At 42.1% G+C, this 21,651-nt stretch overlaps 1 protein-coding gene across 3 annotated transcripts; it reads right to left on the reverse strand.

Annotated features, from left to right (window-relative positions):
• Nucleotides 1-700: 700 nt before the first annotated feature.
• Nucleotides 701-21,604, reverse strand: LOC134518148 (MOB-like protein phocein). Of its 3 annotated transcripts, XM_063340469.1 has the most exons (9): nt 21,393-21,604; nt 19,253-19,417; nt 8,849-8,911; nt 8,243-8,343; nt 6,608-6,650; nt 6,256-6,342; nt 4,541-4,620; nt 3,620-3,731; nt 701-2,725 (listed from the first exon to the last, which is right to left on the reverse strand). In XM_063340469.1, exons 1-9 carry the CDS (start codon nt 21,393-21,395, stop codon nt 2,594-2,596), a joined length of 786 nt encoding a protein of 261 aa, XP_063196539.1. In that variant the 5' UTR covers nt 21,396-21,604; the 3' UTR covers nt 701-2,593. The 3 variants fall into 3 exon arrangements, with proteins under 3 accessions (XP_063196539.1, XP_063196537.1, XP_063196538.1); XM_063340467.1 differs by lacking the exons at nt 19,253-19,417; nt 21,393-21,604 and adding an exon at nt 11,113-11,289; XM_063340468.1 differs by lacking the exons at nt 701-2,725; nt 3,620-3,731; nt 4,541-4,620; ... (2 more) ...; nt 8,243-8,343; nt 8,849-8,911 and adding exons at nt 16,802-17,158; nt 17,731-17,820 and having other exon boundaries at nt 21,393-21,542.
• Between the last annotated feature and the right edge of the window lie 47 nt (nt 21,605-21,651).

Below are 21,651 nucleotides of genomic sequence, written 5' to 3' on the forward strand. Positions count from 1 at the left end.
CTTTGCTTACAATATGCCCTTGCCTCTGTGACGTGCTGTCCAAGTGTGCTTACTTTGCTATCTGAAAGGTTCTCTTCTCAGATCTCCCTTCCTCTTTAACTGTAGAACCAGCATTTTCTGATTTGAGAGCTGGATAAATGTCAAGTCTGACTTCAAGATGCTAATGAGTATTGTATTTCTCTACTTTTGAAAGAAGAAATACAACTTCACTTCAGCACATCTTGTAGCAGAGATGGGAGAGCACCGAACTTTCTCTTGGAAGCACTCTTAGCTTCCAAGCCTGCGTTCTTGGACGACATGAAAAATGAGAATCACTTACCAAAATATAGCGGTATGGATAAAGAAACAGTTTAATTTTATCCTTTTTTTTTTTTTTTTTACAATATAATTCAAAGACAGTCTCAGTTTCCCTATTATGTAGACCCTAAATTAAACCTGTTAATATTTATTAGACAAATCAATGGTTTGCTTAAGCTAACTGAAGTTTTATATGGTACCATTGAGGCACATGTGTGTACACAGTACTCATGTAAACAATAGCAAGGGAAAATACAAGCAGTGTTTCACTTAAGCCTTATATAAAATCAGCTTAGTTATAACAAGTCAACTTTACAGTGCAAATCTGAATGCGAATAAACAGGATTAAAACTTCCCGAGTTTTGTTTTGAAGTGAAACTCTTAAAGCACAAGAGCAAGAAAAGAGGTTTAAAATTTTAATGCAGTCCTGAGCCCCACATAATTTTTTTTTTTTCAATTTTGTAGAGAAAATGTAATGAGCAACACCCGTTACATGTTTTTGCCTGTCTCAGCCACCATAGCCAATATAAGCATGCAGGGTGACGGCACAAGAACCACACCGTGGATGGTCCAACAGCAGCCTGTAACAAGACTAAATACATTTTACTACCTCCAGACTATGGTCCTCCTACCTGCAGTATACGCTTCAAGGTGTCTACCAAAATCCAGTTACCTGGTCTATACAAGGCAAGTTTATAGCTACTTTCACTCGGACAACATCTCCTGCAATTACCCTGCTGACAATTAAATACAATGATAAACATGAGACAAAGAGCTGCCGAAGAATACAGCTGTTGAAGTACTTAAGCTTAGTCTGTTTTCTCATTGTTGAAGTTCCCTTTACATCCAGGTGGTACAGTTGCTTGAGGTGTGCTTTAGTCACGTAAAGAAAAATAGAGTTTAAGGCATGTTTAGTGTATTATGAAAAAAGACTTATTAAAAATAGGTGGACTCCATTGTTCCCAGGTAAGTATAACATAGAAAACAAAGTGTAGATTACAGATAGCTGAGTCAGCCCATTCTGACCTGCTTAAAGAAATAAAAAGAGGGCGCCTGGCAACCTCAGAGAAACAACCAGATAACTTCTTAAACAGCCAAGCAAAATTCATTTACCGTAAGAACACTGCTAGTGCTTTTACACCCTGCATTCCTGTACACTTAGCAGTATGTCCGCTATATTCATCTCTAAACATTTAATTCTATCATTCTAGACATAACACAATTAAGCAGCACTCATGGAAATTGTCAGTTATTGCAAATCTGCAAACAGGACTTGAAATAAACATCTGATAGGGGAACAGAAGCATGAATCCGAATTTTTCTGTCAAAGAATATAATTCAGGTGAATGAAGAAAAACACATTAAGGTATGTTAAAAACATGATTAAGTCTTGCAAAGAATCAGGTTTGATATTTCAGGTACTTCAAATGTTTTTACTAGGAATACAAGCAAAGACCATGCTACAGTGTTATGTAGTGTAACACGAATATTTACGTGAGGTATAATCTGTAAGCAGTTGCCATAAATACGCACAGGAATAAACCATTGAGTTTTCTGCCACAGTTACTCTTTAGAGAAGTTGTGGACTGGAGAACAGCAGAAGTCTGCCTTAACAGGACAGAACCTGTCCCCTGCTGTACACAAACCTCCACTGTTAACAAAAAAACAAGTCCAGAAAGGATGTTAGATGTATATCAAGAATATATATGTTCAATAGCATAGTGAATTTGTCCTTTTGGTATTATTAATACTATAGATCCTGTTAGTATTTGGATATACACGTACAGGAATATGCACATCCAAAAGTAAATATCCAAAGCCATCTTAGAAAAATAAAAGCTAAATTAGGAATAAGCTACATTGCAAGAAGCTTCCTGCAGAACTATATGTTTAAGGTGATAATCTTTGAACTAAGACTTAATAGAACTACTGCATTCAAAAATGGCTTGCTGTGGAATCTTAATCTCACTTTTCTCCCACCCAATCAGACACATCTTCGGGATTGTGATTCAATGATTGTTTAGCAGCAATTTTAGAGAACTGTAAATTCTTTTATTAACAGGCATTATAAACAGATACTACTACTTTTATTTAAAAACCATGAGTGCCACATTGATGAATATACAGCTCATGAATAACTTAAAAGTATTTCCCATATTAAAAGGCAATGCACACAGCATACAAAAAGTATACTAAACAAAGCTATGAGGATACATGATTGAAGTGTCTAAAATGATATATACAGTACATAATGTTTTGTTTATATTCAGTACAGGCTTCTGTACTGCCATTCCCATCATGCCTCACTCTCCCCTGACACTGAATTTTGCACTTCTTCTTCCAAAATTGGTACAATCAGGTTATCCTTGGACATCAGGTTATACTTCATCACAAATTTAGTGAACCGGTGACACAAGAAAGTTTCATTCTGGAGATGAAAAAGGGGGAAAAAACAATATATACAGAAGGATATTTAAACAATTTAAACAACTGAGAAAAACATACAAAAAAAAAAACCCTGCTTATGTGTAATTGCCTCATTAGATTTACAAGCCTTAGAAGCAGTAATGCTTAAATGGTAAATTTGTTACTGCAATTGACAAAAAACCCTACTCAATTCAACAGCACTTAGAGGAGAATATATTCAAATATCAACATAGTCCCGATTCGCTCTCCAAAAGAGAATTTTAAGGTATTGTAAAACTCCTACATATGCTGTCCCCAACAGAAGAGGGCACAACCATTCCATAGCTGTTCCAGCAACCGTAAGTGGCATTTGGCAAAGGTTTCCTTTTACATCCAGCTATCTGGATCTTATGTCCTTTCTATTTATGAATTTCTACTTTTCCATTTAAAGAGAAAAAAAAGGTTGGAAGTTACTGGAGGTGCACAAGCTGCCACCAGTTATTCTGTTTCTTTGCAGTTTTACAATTATAATTCCTTAACTGTTGTGTAACGTATACAAACAGAAAACATATGTACGTAAGCAGTACTAACTATACCAAGTGCTTGAATACATTCAGGAATCTTTAAAACAAGATGAATTTGAGTTGCTTGTACAAAGATTCTCAAATTATGACCTTTTATCCAAATGAGGGAAACCGTAACTGGGTAAGCTAATTACATAAATTAATTTTCATTTTTATATATGTATGTATAACACAGAATTTCAGTTCCTATACAACTGTAATCTACTGTATTCAGTACTTCACTTGAGTGCAGCTCTTCTGGCAGGATTAAAAGAAAAAGTGTCATACAATTACATCACAGCTATAACTTCAGTAAATGCCCTTCTTACAAGATGTAATTTGAAACTACTTACTTCATATTCATCAAATATTTGCCGGTGATGAAAATAAGCATGTGAAAATATTCTGTAAATCCTTCGGCACACTGATCCTAATTTGGCTACAGAGGATTCCTTTATGCTAACCCTGAAAGCACCAGGAGAAAGGTTACAAAGCAGGTCTACTGAAAGGACTACCGAGACACACATTGACATGAATTCCGATTGTTAATACTCTACTATATAATTGCATATGAAAATCAATAGACTTAAGTGTTGCAGATATCTGTGTCTGCGATTGCTTCTTTTTGCAAGGAAAATAAAAGTGCTGGTGCACATTCCACATTTAAAAGTTGTACTCTGACTACAAGAAAAGTTTTGCCTGTAGTTAAATATCATCAGTTACTCTGTTAAGGCCTGAATTTCTGGTTTCTAGCATTGATGAGCAAAGGGAAGACGACTTCCAGTTGTACCTCCTTGCCAATACTGGACTCCTAGAGAAGCACAGTTTTGACTTCTCAAGTTATGTTTCCATGATCCAACATGTGGGCTGCCCATTCGATACACTTGGTCTCTGTCTTCTGTGGTCACTGATGTCCCACAGTAGATTGGTGTTGGCTTCTGGAGGCTTTCAGTGATGTAGTGCTTAAGTCCTTTGAGTCACTGCATCTCTCTAAAGGCCATTCTCTTATTTAGGTTAGCTCTATTCCAATGGAAGCCCCATAACACCAACAGATATTAGTAAACCAGTTTCCACCTAAAAAGCACCCAGTAGCTCCAGTAAATGGCAAATTATTTGAATAGGTAGGAATTCTTCCTTGGCTTAAAAGTGACAATAGCTCTATCAACAAGTGACACCTGCTACAGGACTTCTGGTATTTCCAGTAGCAGTCCATGAAACATGCGTTATGCATTCCCATGTGCTTTGCACCTCCTCCCAAAAGAAAGCATTTTTACCTGCTGGGGAAATATTTATTGCTATTCAGAAGACACGCAGCTCCATCAAGCGTGTGTCTGGTGTAGTCTATAGCAGGACACTATAAAAACAGACAGTGAATGAGCACATGTATGAGTGTATGCATGACACCAACATATAACTTGTTTAAAGAAAAACATTTTAATTATGTTTTCTGATGCTTTTAACCTCACTGGTCATTTTTATTCCCAGAAGCTTCACATAGCTTCTCTGAAGGCCTAACTACGTTTCCTCCTTAAGTGAGCCATTTCCTTTCTGTGTTTCACAACCCATGTAAATTATTTCAAGAAAAAAGTTACTATGGAAATGTAGTTATGTGCATGAGTAGTGAATTTTATGCATCTCCTTAAGTAAGCTGTATAGTAAGAATATATACTGCAAGTACAGAGAGACTATCGTTACCTCACAGTTCATGTGTTTCCCACATAGTCAAGTTGCCAGACTCTTTCTTTTACAGCCTAAATTAACACCTTATCAAAAAAACCCAACCAACAAAAAACCAACCAAACCTGCACCTAAATATATCAATGCTTTTTACTTTGGCAAAGAAAAACAAAATCCTTAGTGTATCTAAGTGTATAACAAGCCAATCCCTGGCTCTGCAATCAAGTACACGTAGAGGAGAAGGAAGAAAAGTAAAGATGAACTCAGATGGGCTGAGAGCAGGAATGTCTGTCCATTTTGCCATTCCCCAATTTCAGGAAGAAGACTTCTCAGCTCACATTTTTGTCAGCAGTTCAGGGCTGCATCACCCACAATCTAACCATTAGTTGATAGCGATTACCGACATGGAAAACAGTAGATGTATGATGTGGGTTCAGAGATGAAAAGCAGCCTGAAGTTCTCCGGTCTACCTGAATAAAACTGACTTACTGCATGCCAGTATACTGAGTGGTGATGGTTAAAGGAGGGAGTGCGAAAGAATTTGGCCTTCAGAGATAAATCAAGGCGTCTCAGGAAATTATAAAAAACCACCAAACCAAAACAAAGCTTACAGCACAAAAAGGATAAGGTTAAGAAGAACCAATAACTTACTCTGGAAGGAAGGTGAAATACAAAGATAAATCTGACAGACTGCACTATTACCACAACCAATAGCAACAAAGACCTTCTGAAGGCAAAAAAAAAAAAAAAAAAGAAAAAAGTTATATCAAGTGCTTCGATAGGAGATATGAACAAAGTTTAATGTAATTGGACGCTCAGGTAGACAAGCTACTGCCATGCTGATAACCCACTCGACAGTAAGTATTTCTATGACTCCACTACCTCTTAGGAGTAACTTCCCTGAGAACGTGCACGTGCCGTCACTTTCCGAGTGTCAGGCTTATATGCCTAGTGCTGTGGATCAAGGCCAAAGTTTGAAGAGGACAGCCTATTCTCAGCATGTACCTTCTTTCAATTAGACAAAGACCTTTTTCCATTGAGTTTCAGGGTGTCTCAACATGAATTAAGAGAGAAGAGAGGGGAACATACAAAGTCTCTAATACTGTGGTAAAAAGCAGCTCCTTCCTACCTCATCCCGTTCTTTTGTAAATCACTACAGAATGGGAAAGAAGGAAAGCACAAGTGATGTTGTTAACCCACAGAAGCTCTCAGTTTGACTAAGAAGCCGGCTGTAACAGTCTCCCTGTGAACATATAAACAGTGAAAGGAAACCCTACATCAGTGGGGCCAGTTTTCCAAAATACATCCGTACCTCTTTGGGAGTTTTATGAGCTGCACAAAGAAAAATCCATTGTTCAGTTGCTGTCATCTGAGTACATGTGTCTGGGTGACATTCACTCTGTTAAAACAATTGTTCAGTTATGAAAACCACCCAACAGAAAAAAGGAGCTGATCTTTTCAAATCACTTTGTTGCCCCGTCCCCCACCAAGAAGGGTTATTTGCCATAAGTCTTTAAAACCCTAAAAAGCTCTTAACCTCAAACCACTGCTTAAGTCTACGCGTATAGATTTAGAAGAAGAAAACTCTGGAAACTCTGCATCTTACAATACAAAAAAAAAGTCCCCTCCCTGATACAATATAAAAATATCAAGAAAAGAATTACCTGAAGCTTGACAGCTAGTCCATTGAGCTCCAGGCAGAATTGTCTAAAAAAAATTTAAACACAGCAGCATCAAAATCAACAATTGGTCTTCCCACTGGAAACACCTACCATGAAACAAAGTTACACATTCTGATTTTCACAGATCTCTCTAACATTTTTGGAAATTATTCTCGTAAAGCGGGAAAAAATACATCAGAACATGAAAAAAAATCATATTTAAATAATACCACCAAATAATTTCAGCTAATGTCACACCTAAGAAGCAGTAGGCTAGGAATTAACACACTATAAAAGGACTACAGGTTGAGAGAAACAGAATTCACACCAGCATATTTTTTTTATTCAGCAAAACAATTATACTTTAATTCTTACCTGACAGTAGAGGCTGAGCTTAACAAATAATTTAGTGGAAGCGTTTAAGATACCAACTTTGTTATGGAACAAAGTGCTATTTCACAAATACAACTTATAAAATAATAAAAAAACAATTCAAGAAAATTAATTTTTTAAGAGTGTAAGTTTTAACTTCATATAGCTGGATCATTCCATCCCTCTAAGATATACTTCCTGCAGATCAACTCAGTGTCTAAAGTCCCACCACAGATCATGAACAGAGTGGGACTTCTAGAAATACTGCCATCGCTTTCACTGAAAGTGCATTCTTAAGTGCACTTCCAGGGCACAGGGGAGAATTCACACCTCCATCCTACAAGAAAAATCTGAATAATTTTTCCAAAAGTGCCAAGTATTTAGTGACAAGTCACTTCTATGAATCTACAATGATTTGCGGTGTATGTGAAAGAACAGAGGAAACGCATCTTTTGCAATTGGATGTATACACTTTTCCCTTTTTTGAGGGTTCCCCGCATCTATTGGGACTATTGTAGACCAGAGGAGAGAAAAATAAAAGAGGAGGCAAAAAGTCAGGATATATAAATCTAGGAGTAGTCTAGAACTGTTCTTATTCCTGAAAGTATATTTGATAAAGTTAGAAGACACGCTTACAAGAAAAAAAATCAGAATACAAGGATACTGAAGTAGCACCAGGATAAAATGATTGCTATATATGTATTAAGAGGGTGTAAACCTACACTACAACTGAAAAATACTTTGAGGCACAAACCACCTAGTCTGAATGTATTATATGGCATAAAACAGACTGAGAGAAGGACAAAGAGTTTTGAGTTTCCCTATAACTAGAAAAAGAACTGTAAGACACAGGTACTCTTACTTGCCCAGCTAAAGCCTATTTTCCTGCAAGTTCCAGAAAAAACACTGGGAGCACCTGGAAATCACGTTCCCAGTTAGTGGAGATGAAGAATGATGATACTAGGAGAAAGTGCTATGGAAATTCGTAACTATATTTCCACATTCAAAAGTACAACTTCTGAAGTGAGGTACAAACATTTTCTTAAAAAACATCAAAAACACTACATCAGAGTGCACCATAAATTTTTAGAAAGAACAAGGAATTCAGAAAATAATACCCAAGTATAAAAATATTTAATAGTAGAAATAGTGGAAAGTTTCATTTAAGTTACTTTTCATCTGTCCTATTCAAAAAGACTCACTACCACTATCAATGAACAAAACTTGAGAATCAGGACACAATGTTAACAAAAGGTGGATTCTTACCTTAAATGTTCATACTTCCACACACCTTCATCCTGGCCTTCAGGAGGTTCAAGGATTTTATCAATGTTGGAACAGTCTGCCCTTATGTTTTGCTGAATATACTAGGAGGGGAGGAAAGAAATAAACCTAGATCTTGTTGTAATTATAGCAGGACAGTATATTTAGGACATTACACCTTTTCTTTACTTAAGAAGTGATTAATAGACTAAAAAGTTAAAGAGTAGATGGGCAGGGTAAGGTAACTGGTATAAAAAATGTGAGATCTGAGAAAGACCTTTTCTCAGTTACAAAATGTAAAAGAATGGGTAAATTTTACAGCTTTTTTTTTTTTTACAACATCCTTCTCAAAACAAAAGAACCCCGCAGGAAACCCCACCATTTTCTTAAATCTGATTTGTTTAAACCAGACATGGGAATTCTAGTTATTTTTGCATACACAATTAATAATTACAATTTTTTTAATATATGTAGGGTGTTTATGAAGTTCACTCCTGTGCAGCAACATTCTAAGCAGATAAATAGCATACCCTGTTCCCTGTTTTTTTGCCAAAATACTAAACTTGGGAAACTGAACTTATTAACAATATTTCACATAAGTAAGAATACCTGCTGAACAGCTAACGTACTATCCATTTCTTCAAAGGATTCATCAGGCCAATTGTAGAAATCCTGTTTAAAAAAGTTTAAACCAATTTAACAAAAGGGGGGGGAGAGAAAAGTACACAACCTACAATAAGCTTGAACATGCAGGGAAATAGATGTAGAGGTAGTTTATACAATTCCAGGAAGCTGCATCTTAACAGAAGCAGCACACAATCTTGGCAAGAACAAGGTGAAATGGGACTTAAGCTCCTAATGTCAAAACAGTAGAACATCTTGAAATGAAAGTTCTGCATGACTCAGCGTACCATAAACATCGTCCCTCCCCCACATCTTGCTGTAACACCTATATAGCCTGTATTTTTTAAATGAAGTATTTGCATACAGTGCCCATTTTACATGTTAGGCCATGCAAGAATGGAGAAGAAAAGAGGTCTGTAGAGAGTAGCATTACACAATTATTATGAAACTAAAAATCCCAGTATATTCTAGTAATAACACACCACTGAGAACATCTCTAAACTGAGATAATAGAACGCAGTGCCAGCCTGGCTTGGTACTGCATTCTCTTGGTATGGTCAGTATGCTGCAGAACTGGATGGTTATCAGCTCTGCTAACCCAGGCTGTCAGTACTGTTAATGATAAAACCCTCCTGAAGTTTCACCTCAGATCCAGCTGTACTGCAGTGTTCTGCAGCAATTCACATCTGGTGCAACTATCATCCTCCCAGACAGATGTGTTTTCTTTTAGCATCTAAAATTTAGTGCTACTCCTTCTTATTAACCAGAGATATTGCACATCAGTCTCCCATAGCCATCCTCATAGACACAATGACTCAATGAAAATGGTCCAACTGTAAAGCTTAGCAATCTGTTCTTGAGAGTATAGTCATCTCTAGAGAAAGGAGTCAATATCCAGGGTTGAAATATCATTAAATAACTGTATTTACATACTAAATAGCTATAGTATCCAAAATTAAAACTCAAACACAGCCACACAAAAAATTGTATGGTTGCATCAATATACACAAAATTCTTCAACCTACATGAGCTTTATAATCCAACTAAATATAATGTACTTTATAATTCAACCAGATCTAGTTCTCCGTCCAGCTTACTGTTTTTCAGAATACACAAAGTTTATCAAACCATAGGCACACAATATTTCATTTCCTTCAAAGATTAAACACGTACAGAATTAACTGATCCACAGGGTTGTGTAATACTTCTACCTCTGTACATTCTGACAAGGAGTAAGAGGAGGAGAGATGCATTTTCCTACAGCATTGTGTCATATACTGCTCTGTTTCCGACCATGAGCTCTCCTCAGCAAAGCAGAGCGAAAGAGTCTTGCATAAAGGGCTTGTGGAAGATTACATCTCTGAAGTCATTTAAAAAAACGCAGCTTAGGTGTTTGAGATGTAATCTAAAGGATGCAGCTTATGTGTTTGAGATGTACCTTTTCCAGATGACCTTGAAAGCCCAGAAATCCCTCCATTTCCTTTCGACCGGGACACGCGATGTGACACGGGCGCGGGCTCCGCGCGAGAGGCGCGCGGTTACGTAAGGGCAGGGTGACTTCTCTCCAGGGGCACAGGCCGGTGTCGCCCCTCTGGCCACGCGCGGCTCCCACCCGCACCGCGACCGCGCAGTGACCGGCCGGTTACGTATTTAGTATTTTAATAGCAACGTATTTTAATAGTCATACGCTTACAGCCTCCCAAACACAGCCCAGTGCCTGAAGAAAGCCTACGGCCTGGGCAGCAGCGCTTTGCCTCAGCCCAGACCCGGCCGTTTCCCTCCCCAAGGCGATGGGTACGCCCGGCCGGGCAGCGCAACGCCGGTGACAGACCCCGCGCTGCGGGCCCCGCTCCACCCCACCGCCGACCTGGACCCCGTCACACGACTGGCGCTCCCAAACCGGCGCCTGTAAACGCCAGGGAAGCAGCCGCAGGGAAGCCGGTACGGAGCCACCTTTTTCCCCGGCCCCGGCGGGGAAGGCAGCCTCCGCCGCCACCCGGTCCTCTCCCGCCGCCGGGTCTCGCCAAGGCCGCGGCCCGGCTGCGGGAAACAAAGCGATGCCCCGGAGCGGGGCCCATCGCCTCCAGCTCGCCAGCCCCGGCGGCCCAGCGGGCAGCACTGGGCCCCGGTAGGCCCGGCGAGGCCCGCGGCGGCGCCCCCGACGACCGGCCAGGCCCGGCGCCTCGGCGGCGGCACTGCCCGTCCCCGCGCGGGAGCCGACCGCGGTCCGCACAGCGGCGGCGCCTCACCTGGGCCTTGGTGCCCGGCCTGTTCCGCCTCAGCACTGCCGTCCCCTCCGCCATGACCATAGTGACAGCGGCGCCAGGACCCGGATGCGGCAGCGCCGGGCGGGGCGGCGGGCGAGGGGGAGGAACGGGCGCTGCGTCCGCCGCCGGCGGAGGGAGGGAGGGACAATGGGCGGAACAGCCGCCGGCGAGCAACGACGGCCGCGCGGCGGCGAGGGAGAACAGCCTCGCGCCGCGGCGGGGCGGGGCCGGGCGGGTCTCGCGAGAGGAGGCGGGAGGCGGCCCTGAGGGGCGGTGAGTGCGCCGGCCCCACTCTCTCCTTCACCGCCCCGCGGTAGGTGCTGCCTTCTCTCGGCCGCGGGGGTGCGCGGATAGAGCCGTTCCCCAGGCGGGGCTGTGGGCCCGGGGGAGCCGCTACCGCTTTCCCGCCTGCTCGGGGCTCTCTGTGGGGTAGCGGCGTGTGGGCGCTCCGCCGGTTGCCTCGCCGAAAGCTATGGGAGTTCTGTGAGGGACAACACCACACACACACACGGGAGATGAGGGCGGTTTTAGTGGTGGCCCCAGCCACTTTCTGTCCAGGTGGCTCGTTGACCGCCCGAGGAAGCGTGAGCTGCGCGGTGAGGCGGGTTTCGGGATGACAGGGCTGCAGCAGTGAGCAGAATTGTTGGGTTTGTGAGGTGAAGTCTCCAGAGATTAACGAGCTGACTGGTTGTTGAGAAAATGCATTTTTCAGATTTCATCCTGTTTCATCAGTATTCCTCTGTCAGCCGCTGACTGTGCATGCTGTCCTGCGAGGTCAGTCTCACTTGCTCTATACAAGTGCCTGAGTCTCTACACAAGTCAAACACAACTGAGTGTATGAAATTTTGTACAATGTAAACCATAAGGGTGTGAATTTTTGAACAAATACTTCAAGTTGTTAACTCTAAGAATAATGAAGAAACACCACCCCAACGACAGTGATTTGGGGCAAAATACTTCAAATGAAGTGAGTACAAAGCCTTTCTAGGCCTTCAAAGGCAGGATTTGTGAGTTTAGTGTGCAAAGGTCACAGACTGCTGTGCTTATGGAAAACAAAGTTAGCTTGGGTTTCAAGATCTACTAAATTGGGTGTTAAAAGCATTGGCTGTATTTAGGAAGAAAACATAAAAAAGGCACTGTTAGCTTATGGTTGGCTGATAAATAGCTCCCTGTTACAAGCAAGTAGACATTTTAGAATACTAGAGTGGCTCACAGTATTTCTGTAGGATAAGCAAGGATAACATTATTTGGAAGCCGCTCTGTTCGTAGAGAATAGATGGAAGAAAAGGAGTACAGAATAGATAAGTAAGGATTAATTCCTTCTGTCTGTGAGCAAGAATGATGGAGCAACAAGATAGAGATGAGATACCTCCCCTTATACAATAAATAAATAAATGGTTGCAGTTGTGTGTTGTTTCCTGAAGAGTGGAGAACCTGATGCTGCCTCTAGTTCCACTGCATTACAGAGTGAATGCTAGGTGTGCTTTCCTCGGCTCGCTCAAGTCATTTGCTCTAAATAACACGTGCTTCCCCATGTTAAAACATCTTCCTTCTATCCAATGAGAGTTAAGAGTATGTGAAACATTTCTGGACTGAAAACGTTGAAAAATCTCTAATTAGGTTTTCCCGTCAGAAAGCAAAGTGCATTTGAATACCTATTTTGCTTGGGCAACACCGTGACCAGGATCCTGCCTGGTTCTGGAGGCCGGGTTAGAGCTGAAAGCTGGGCGATGTGCAAACACTGAGAAGTGGGTAACGGGGTCATCTCCTGTCTGGGTGCAGGCACCCAGCTCACCAGCAGTTGATATTGACAGCTCCGTTCCTGTTACACTGTAACGCAGAGGTGGCATTCCGGACTTTAGGCACCTGAGTTCAGTTTGCATTAGTTACTCTCTTACTCCTGGTCAGCATTCCTGACCCAGCGGTGTTAGCTATTTGGGGCATGTGGTGAAACTCAGCACTTCCTAGCAGTTTGTGTAAGAAACCATGGAAAGGTTAATAACACTGGGAGAAATTAGTGTATTAGAATGAAGAGTACAAATGTCCTATACTCATTAGCTCAGCTGTCATCGAACATTCGTTTTTTACAAGATTAATAATAGCCAGTCCCAAAATAAAAGCAATTCTAGCTGTTTAAATCCCTTAAGTTCAGCAGCTTGTTTGATTTTTGTTTTGGTGTTTTGTTTTGGTTCGGTTTTTTCTATCATCATGTTCAAGGTTTAACTGATATCTAAAGCACGTAAGAGTTCGGTATTTGACATTTCCTTTTGTCCCTGACTTTTATTTCATGGACATCTTGCTTCTAAAATGCAAATAGATCTGGCTGTGAAGAAATACCTCTCAGAGAAGTACGTATCTGTTAGGTCAATCTGCAACTGGCTCATGGGTTTACAGAAAAAGGAAAGAAATCTGCAGTGTTTCTTAATGATGATGTTAAAGTCTGTAGGTGTCTTGTGTTGCCCCTTGATAATTAACCCCATATTCCTGGAAGCTTTTTGTTTGCTTTGTTTTTATTTTTGTTTTATTGGATTTCAAGTTGATTTTAAACAAAATCTGATCAACAGTAATTTCACTTTTTGGTTTTCACCTGGTCCTCATTGTCTTGTGACCTTCCAGAGTGAAAAATGGAATATTTGCCCAAAACCTTACTGACTGTTCCTGTGCTGTTAGGGACCTGACCTTCCTTTCTTCTGTAGTAGTGTGTAAAAGTTTCATCCTTTCCTTACTGTGGCAGGATAACTAACCAGGACAATGAAGGTTTTCTGAAAACACTATAGCTGCTGCTAATGAAAGCAGTTCCAAAATGTTATGAAAGTAGCAAAAGTAGGTGGAATCTACCTTGTTTGTTTATGATTCAGGCAGCCTGAGGAAAGGCTGGGAAGAGCTGTATCCCTCCAAAAAGCAGGTAGGGTGATATGTAACATTTTTTGCTAAAATTGGAGCTTTGAAATAGTCTAGTGGAATAAAGAAGTCTAAATTCCTACAGAAACAACACGGCAAAGAAAGAGCATTTGTGATTGATTCTGTCCTCCCCATAGCACCTGGGGGTTACAGCATTTGGTGTGCACTTGTGGACTAAAAAGCAGCAACAGCAGATGGATTGCCTTCGCTATGTAGTAGTTACCTTGTCCTTGCTTGCAGTGATAGCCTTGTGGTGCAAGAATAAAATGTTCTGTGTCTGTCGATCCAGCAGAGGCTCAAGCGTGTCCTCCATTTGATTAGGCCTAGGAATGCGCTTTTTTTTTCCCTCCACACCCATAAATTACTTACTTATTCCCATGGAAGTTTTCATGAAACTGTGACTTTTGTTTTATGTAAACACTAGTAGATGCAGCCACTCTAAATATTTTATTAAATAAGCATGATATCAAGCTGATGACAATCTGCTGGGGCTGAGCACATGGGCTGGCAGTAGGTTTTGGGGGATGGAGGGAGACATGCGTGGAGCACGCTCTGCCGTGGGAGGTCAGCATAACCCTGCTGGGGCACAGACTGGTGCAGGGGTGTTGCCCTGGCTGAGGAGTACGGTGCTGGGGGGCAAAGGGACGTCATGCAAGTAGTGAGGGGCTATGTGCTACCTGTGGGTCACCCGGCCTCAGATCGCACCCCCGCAGGTTGTAGTGGCTCCTCAAACATAAACGTCGCAAAATTATTTGCTGTGAGTGGGGAACCTCTGTAAAGCGTGTCTGTACAAGACATTATTGAAAGCAATGCTGCAATGTCAGGCCTAGACATTTCTCTGTTGGGAGACGATTCCTATTGTGTCTTTTTCTCATTGAGATGTGGTCTAGTTTCTTTAAGGTAAGTAGTTTGTAAATATGCTATATACCTTCCCCTCTTTGGTATGTGACTACACCAGAATACCTACCTTATCATGGAAGATAAAGGCATGCTTGCTCTGGTGGAAGACAATACTTCTCAACGAGTTCCATTACACAATTGTCTTTTAAGATTCTTGTAGTGTAATAAGATTCAGTTTCAGCTTTAACATGCGCTGCTGTAACTACTAAAGTAACCCTGCCATAGGGCAGATTTCAAGAAGTGGGCCTTTTATACCAAAACACAGTTTTTTAGTTTAGCATCTTCACTGTTGGTACACTTTCGGGTCAGTGGGAGTTTAACCACCTGAACGGTGTAACTTTGCCTGGTTGCCTACAGCTCCAAAGCAGGTAGGTGGTAACCAGCCAACAAGCAGCATAACACCCAGCTGTGGGGAGCAAGAGACATTGCAGCCAAGATTGTCAAATGTAGCTCCTAATGGAAGAGCTGGGTGATAACTGCCATCTATGTGCTGAAGTTTAGCTGCAGGGAAGGGAGGTTGTAGAGAGGTGGGGGTCAGTCTCTTCTCCCAGGTAACAGGCCTTAGGACAAGAGAAAAGGGCCTCAAGTTGCACCAGGGGTGGTTTAGACTGGATATTAGAAAAAATTTTTACACTGAAAGGTTATTAGGCATTGGAACAGGCTGCCCAGGGAAGTGGTTGAATCGCCATCCTTGGATGTATTTAAAAGACGGGTAGACGTAAAGCTTAGTGATATGGTTTAGTGATGGTTTTTGTCAGAGTTAGGTTGATGATCTTAAAGGTCCCTTGCAACCTAGGCGATTCTATGATATGAAACTGCCCTGGCAGAAAATCAGTTTCAGAGCATGGCAAAGCTGAAGTCCCCCGTGCAGCTACTGGAGTTCTGAAAAATATTTTTCATTAGTCCTTTCCTGTTGTCTCCAGAACAAAATAAGGCTTGTAGCGTATCTAGCAATATTGGTTTTTAATAGCTTGAACATAATGAGAAAGAACCATTTAACTACTGCTATTAAAGCTTCAGTAGCAATAGTCAGTATAAATTTATTTCACATTAAGACTACATCAAAAAAGATTTTAAGGCCCACCATATGCATACCTACTCTGAAGGCATCATTAGGAACACACTGTTATCAACTGCAGATTTGTGTACTCCTGTGTGAATAACCTTGAATCCTTTCCCAAGGCAAGACAGGGTGGTTAAAATATGCAAATTTGTTGCTTCAGCAATATTTAGTAAATGTCTTGCTACTTAAGAATGTTGCATTGAGGATAAAGAAAATACGGTTTATCATATCGGCTCTCTACTACATTATGGGAAAGCTGGCTATCTGGCCTGAGACAATGTAGTAATCAGTAAAGAAAGTTGCTTTAAGATCAGCATCAGCCCCAATTCTGCCTGATTAACTTCTGGAGGGAAGTTACTTGTTTTCTGTTGGCAAAATTCATGGAGAGGTATGTAAGAAAAAACACTATAATTCTTATCTGCTTCATCTATGAACTGGATGACTTTGTTCTAGCACAGGGATGACTAGCACCAAGCTCCCTTCAGACTGCTGTGGCACAGGCTGTTTGTGGCAGGGTGGTTTGTGTGCATTATACCAGCGTCTTAGTTATTGCTAAATAAGTAGTTAAAAAACATCTGTTATCTTAACATAAAGTTCAACGTACAAGGGAGCTAGCTGAAAAGTCCTCTTCTTACTGCATCACATGCACTGTCTGTGTGATAACCATTTTAAACTCATCTCCCAACTTCATAAAAGTTTAGGGAAAATAATGTACTCCTACAATTTAGTGTTTCGGAGAGATTAATTCACTACACAACTGAAACTCAGTTTAACTGAGCAATAGTAGAAACTGAGACAGAAGCAGAATAGTTTTAGGTATTTATTGTAAAGACCTTTACGATCTCAGTACAGAGATAAAGATATACAATTATGTTGTCTGGAATTATTAAGGCTGGTTGGTGGTCATCTGAACATCACTGTTCAATGGAACTCACACAAGAGCAACCAATTTCTGACTGTACATATTTTTATTTGTGTTCCATCATTACAGTGAGATCACAAGTTATTTCAGAGACTCAATGCCTGCTTATTATAAAATAAAGGACGTTATTTACATGATGAAAGAAAAATTTCAGCATTTTAGTGGAATGGATGACTGATACTGCAACAAGTTTAGTCCACGTATTTCCCAAGAATGTCACCATCTCTAAACAAGTAGTAGTCCTGCAAAGAAAAAAAAACATTACTACTTGTCATTATCAGTTGCTTTGCAAATACTGTCTTGTTCTGAAGTCAGGGCTACCACAGTCGTGAAGCATGAAATCAAAAGTGAGCTAAGCAAGACTAGCTCTGCATGTTGACTTCCTGAAAAGATGTTTTTGTTCATAAGATACTCTTTGGGAAAGCTACCAAGTTACTGGTTTTAGTAGTAGGAAGCACAAGAACCATTAGAAGACAACTCTGCAAATTCTCCCTGACAAAAGCAAGGATACTCCTGGTAATTTCGAAGCCTTTTAGGTTTCCCTCCAATACATGCATGGCCTATGGAGCCACTTGTTCACTCAGCAAAGGTCAAGACAGAGGTTTCTTTCGTCGCTTTCTTTTAAGCCGGGGGTGGAAGTAGCAAGTACTATAGGTACCAGAAGCTGGCTGGATCCAGTTGCTGCCACTAGAATACCAACAACTGCCTTTCCCAAATGCCGCTAACTCTATGAAGTTACTACAGCATTTCTCACTAGCAGTATGACATTTTTAGGAACCAACTTAATTGGCATTCACAACGTTGGGAAACCTACCTTATCTTCTAGTACAATCTTAGTACCACCATATTCCGGTAGCAAAACCTTTTCACCAACTTTTACGCTCACTGGCTGAATCTCACCATTCTGAAAGAAAAAAGGAAATCCTTAATTTTCCACAATATAGACAGATGTAGTAGAATTCCTCCAAAATACAATGATCCATCCACATATAAAACATTCACGAAATCACAATGACTCTGTGTTTTAATTTACAGTAAAACTAGAATATACAAGTTTCCTAGAAAGAAAAGCATACCAGTCCATTCTCAAGCATTGGAGTCCTGCAATATTTAGGCAGTCCAACTTCAGTGATTTTCTGAACAGAATTAATTTTCATTTAGTTTCAAGTATAAATACAACTGTGAGGTCTTCACTTGACATACTGAATAGGACTTCACTTAAAGGAAAAAAAATAAAATTAAGAAACCTGAGAAATTAAGTGACAGACCATGAAGCCCCCTTCTAAAATGGCGGGAGAAAGTACACTTTTGTGTTCCATGGCCAAGGCTAATTTCTCCAAGTGCCAGTTAAAAGTACATTCCCCTCTTTGTTACTTTGATCAACTTGTCACTGTTGCTGGCTAAGATCTGCTAAGTTGATAAGAAACACTGGATAAGGTTTAATTAAATTTTGTATTTAAAATTAAATATTAGCATATTAGTCAAGTATTAGCACCATTTCACAATATAAAACTTTGAAAATCAGATACTGCACAAACCAGCATGGGATGTATAGAGGGACTCATGGTAAAGAAAAAGTCTGAGTCAACATGGCCCAGTTGAAATTTAACCTGTTTTCCACAATTGCTACTAACTGAACAGTACTTTGGTGGGAAAAAAACCCTTTGATGCTGAAGCCCGTAGCCACTGTCATTTTTGTGACATGAAGACTGTCTTTTTTTATGATCCCAGATGCATATTCAACATGCAAAATCAACAAATAATAATTCCGATTCTTGATTTTCTTTTGTCCAGTAAGCCTAATTCTTATGGCAAATGATATTTTGCACAGCACAAGACAACGAATGCCACATTCTGGGATTCCGCCCTGCGCACAACTCACAGAAATTCAGGCATATAACCATTTTAACAAAGAAGGCTGCTGGTCCTTCAAGGTTTTGGCTGAGAAGTGATGAAACAAGATATTCCCCCAAAACACCGTTTATGTATTTAAAATTAAAAAACAACCAACCAAACAAAAACAACCAAACCCACATCACTACTGTTCAAAGCTGCTTACAAATATCAATAAATAATATTAATTTTTAAAAGGCAAATATTTTCCATTTTACAAATGATGAAAGGAATACTGGAATTTGAGGTCAGAGCCAGTCAGGAGAACTTGACATTTCTACCTCCTCTTTGAATCTGTACTTCCAACTTCAGTTGTCGCTGTCATCTATTTTTGTGAGCTATCACTAAATTTACACTGCAACCATCCCTTTCTTACGGTAATACTCCAGCTACCACCACACCATCGCTAACTCTACCCAAATGTAATCATCCAGGATATTTACCTTTCCTCTGGCTCCCGATCCAACTGCAACTACTGTTGCTTGGAGCACTTTCCCTTGAGCTTTTTCTGGAATCATGATGCCTCCTTTGGTTACTGTCTCAGCCGCACATCGTTCAACCAGAACACGATCAAAGAGGGGAAGAAATTTCCTAAATGCTTTTCCTGCCTGTTAGAAATAATTGTACATTGTAACAAGAGAAACATTACAACAAAATTGCAATTTAAAAGTAAAAAAAAAAATTAAAATTATTTCCCTTTTGAGACAAATTAATCGTTAAAGAAAACTGCTGAGCATTTCTTATTAATAGTAGCAAACATACACCGCTTTGATTGCATCAGAAATTGCTAAAGACACAACCAGATGCTGGGCAATCCTGGCAGTTCAGCTGTAGGAAGGTGAACTCCAGCTGGGGAGTAAACCACCAGGGGATGGAGCAGCCACCGCCTCTGGCTGGAAAGCTCTGTAGGCTTTTAATCCCAAACCCTTGCTGCAGTTTGGCGAGCATAAGTATTGATTATATGCAATACATTCACTCAAGTTCACAACCAGATTTAATGATGATTAACGACCTCTTGGGACAGCTGCATTTCTATTCATGGAGTGTTTTATGGTAAAGAAGCAAAAGCCTTCCCAGCTACCCCATTATCAGTCTTTTTCAAGTTCTTGCGGTCCTTACCCTTTCACATAGTGATATACGGCCTCCAAAGTTAGAAGTCTGAAGCGAGAGTGCTGTTACTTGTATCGACTTCTACAAATAGACTACAACTTCACAGGAAACTTTAGGTTCAAGCCCCTAAAAATAGGAAGGCAGGCATACTTCTACCTTGACTGCTTCCATATCTGCCTCTGCTTAAGCAGAGTTAGGGTTCAGGTGGATTTTTGGTGGGTGTTTTTTTGGTTGGATGTGGGTTTTTCTGCAACTACTTACTGTTACTAGCTGCATTTCAGAAACACCAGTTTAACCCCCATGTACTGGATAAATGCAAGCGCCAAATCCCAACAAGCAGGGGTCAGGAAGAAGGAACTTGCTTGGGTTCAGAAGGGAAGATATGGCGACTTGCCAAGTCACATGGAGATAGTGCTCCACCAGACAGGTACCCAGAGACCACGCTCACAGAAACAGCTAGAAAGAAGGGCCTGGCTCACACGCACCCTTTACTGACGCTCATCAATACACACACGCTTTAAAATCGGGAGAAAACAAAGTTACAGGCAGAGCATGAACAGACAGCACGTGAAAGACGTGTGTCCCTCCAACCAACATCACTACCACAGTGCTGGGAAACAGAGGAAAAGACTGCCAACTGTGAGCATTTTCATTCTATAAAAGTTAACAGCTTTCATCCGCCTTTGTTTTTTTTAAGAGACGTTCTGTGTTTAACAGAAATAAGCAGCCAGACTTATGATCGTGGGCATTTTACACTGAGTTTAAGAAATGCTAATTCCTCACATTAGCAGGACGGTTAAGAATGAAGTATGCCTGCAAGAACAGGGGCAGCTCTGCCCTCATCCAATTCTCCTTCTAGTTAAAATCTCTATTACAAAGCTTATAAAACAGAAATAATGAGCGATACAGCATAAAACGTGCCGGTTTCGCCCGCAGGCCCCGCCGCGGCGGCGCAGGCTACCCCGCGCGCTGGCCGCTAACGGGACGCTCCCGCTACCGCCGGCGGGGAACGCCTGGCTGAAGCGCCCAGGAAGCCTCTGCAGACATCCCGCCGCCTCCCGTCCCGCAGCCCCCACGCATCCCGGTCTAACCGGCCCTACCCCAAGGACGCGTGACCTTGCAGCGCTCCCGGACCGCCGGGACACCCCCGTTCGCGGCTAACGCCCAGCGGAGCCGCCGCGCCCGCAGGCGAGGGCCTGCCACCTCCTTCCTTCCCTCCCTTTTTCCCCTCCTCCCGCGGCTGAGCCCAGCACCACCAGCACGACGGGGACCGCCGCCGCTGGCATCCAGTAGGCCGAGGTGACACCCACGCGCGCCGGCATGGTCGCTAAGATGTCCCCAGCAGCGACCCGCCCGCGGCAGGCGGGCGGGCCCACCGCCAGGCCCTACGGGGACCTCCCCTCCCGCATGGCGCCGCTGACACACGCCAGCGAGGCCGAGGCCGGCGGTGGGGCGCGGCTGGCAGACACTCACCATCCCGGCCGCTGTGCTCCTCGCCGCCGAGTGACCGGGCCGCCGCAGGCACACGTGAGGAAAGGTCACCGCCTGCGCATGCGCGCCCGGTGCCCCGCCCCGCGGCGGAGCCCGCCCCCGCGCCCCGGCCCCCTTCAGAGGGAATCCCCCCGCGTGTTTTTCGCTCCCCCGTGGGCAGGTCCCGCTCCCGGGGGCGGCCGACACCCCCGCAGCGCCCCAGACCGCCCTGCCCAGCGCCCGCCGGCTCCCGGGGTCGGCA

Source organism: Chroicocephalus ridibundus, chromosome 7, assembly GCF_963924245.1.
Source record: "Chroicocephalus ridibundus chromosome 7, bChrRid1.1, whole genome shotgun sequence".
Lineage (NCBI taxonomy): Eukaryota > Metazoa > Chordata > Aves > Charadriiformes > Laridae > Chroicocephalus > Chroicocephalus ridibundus.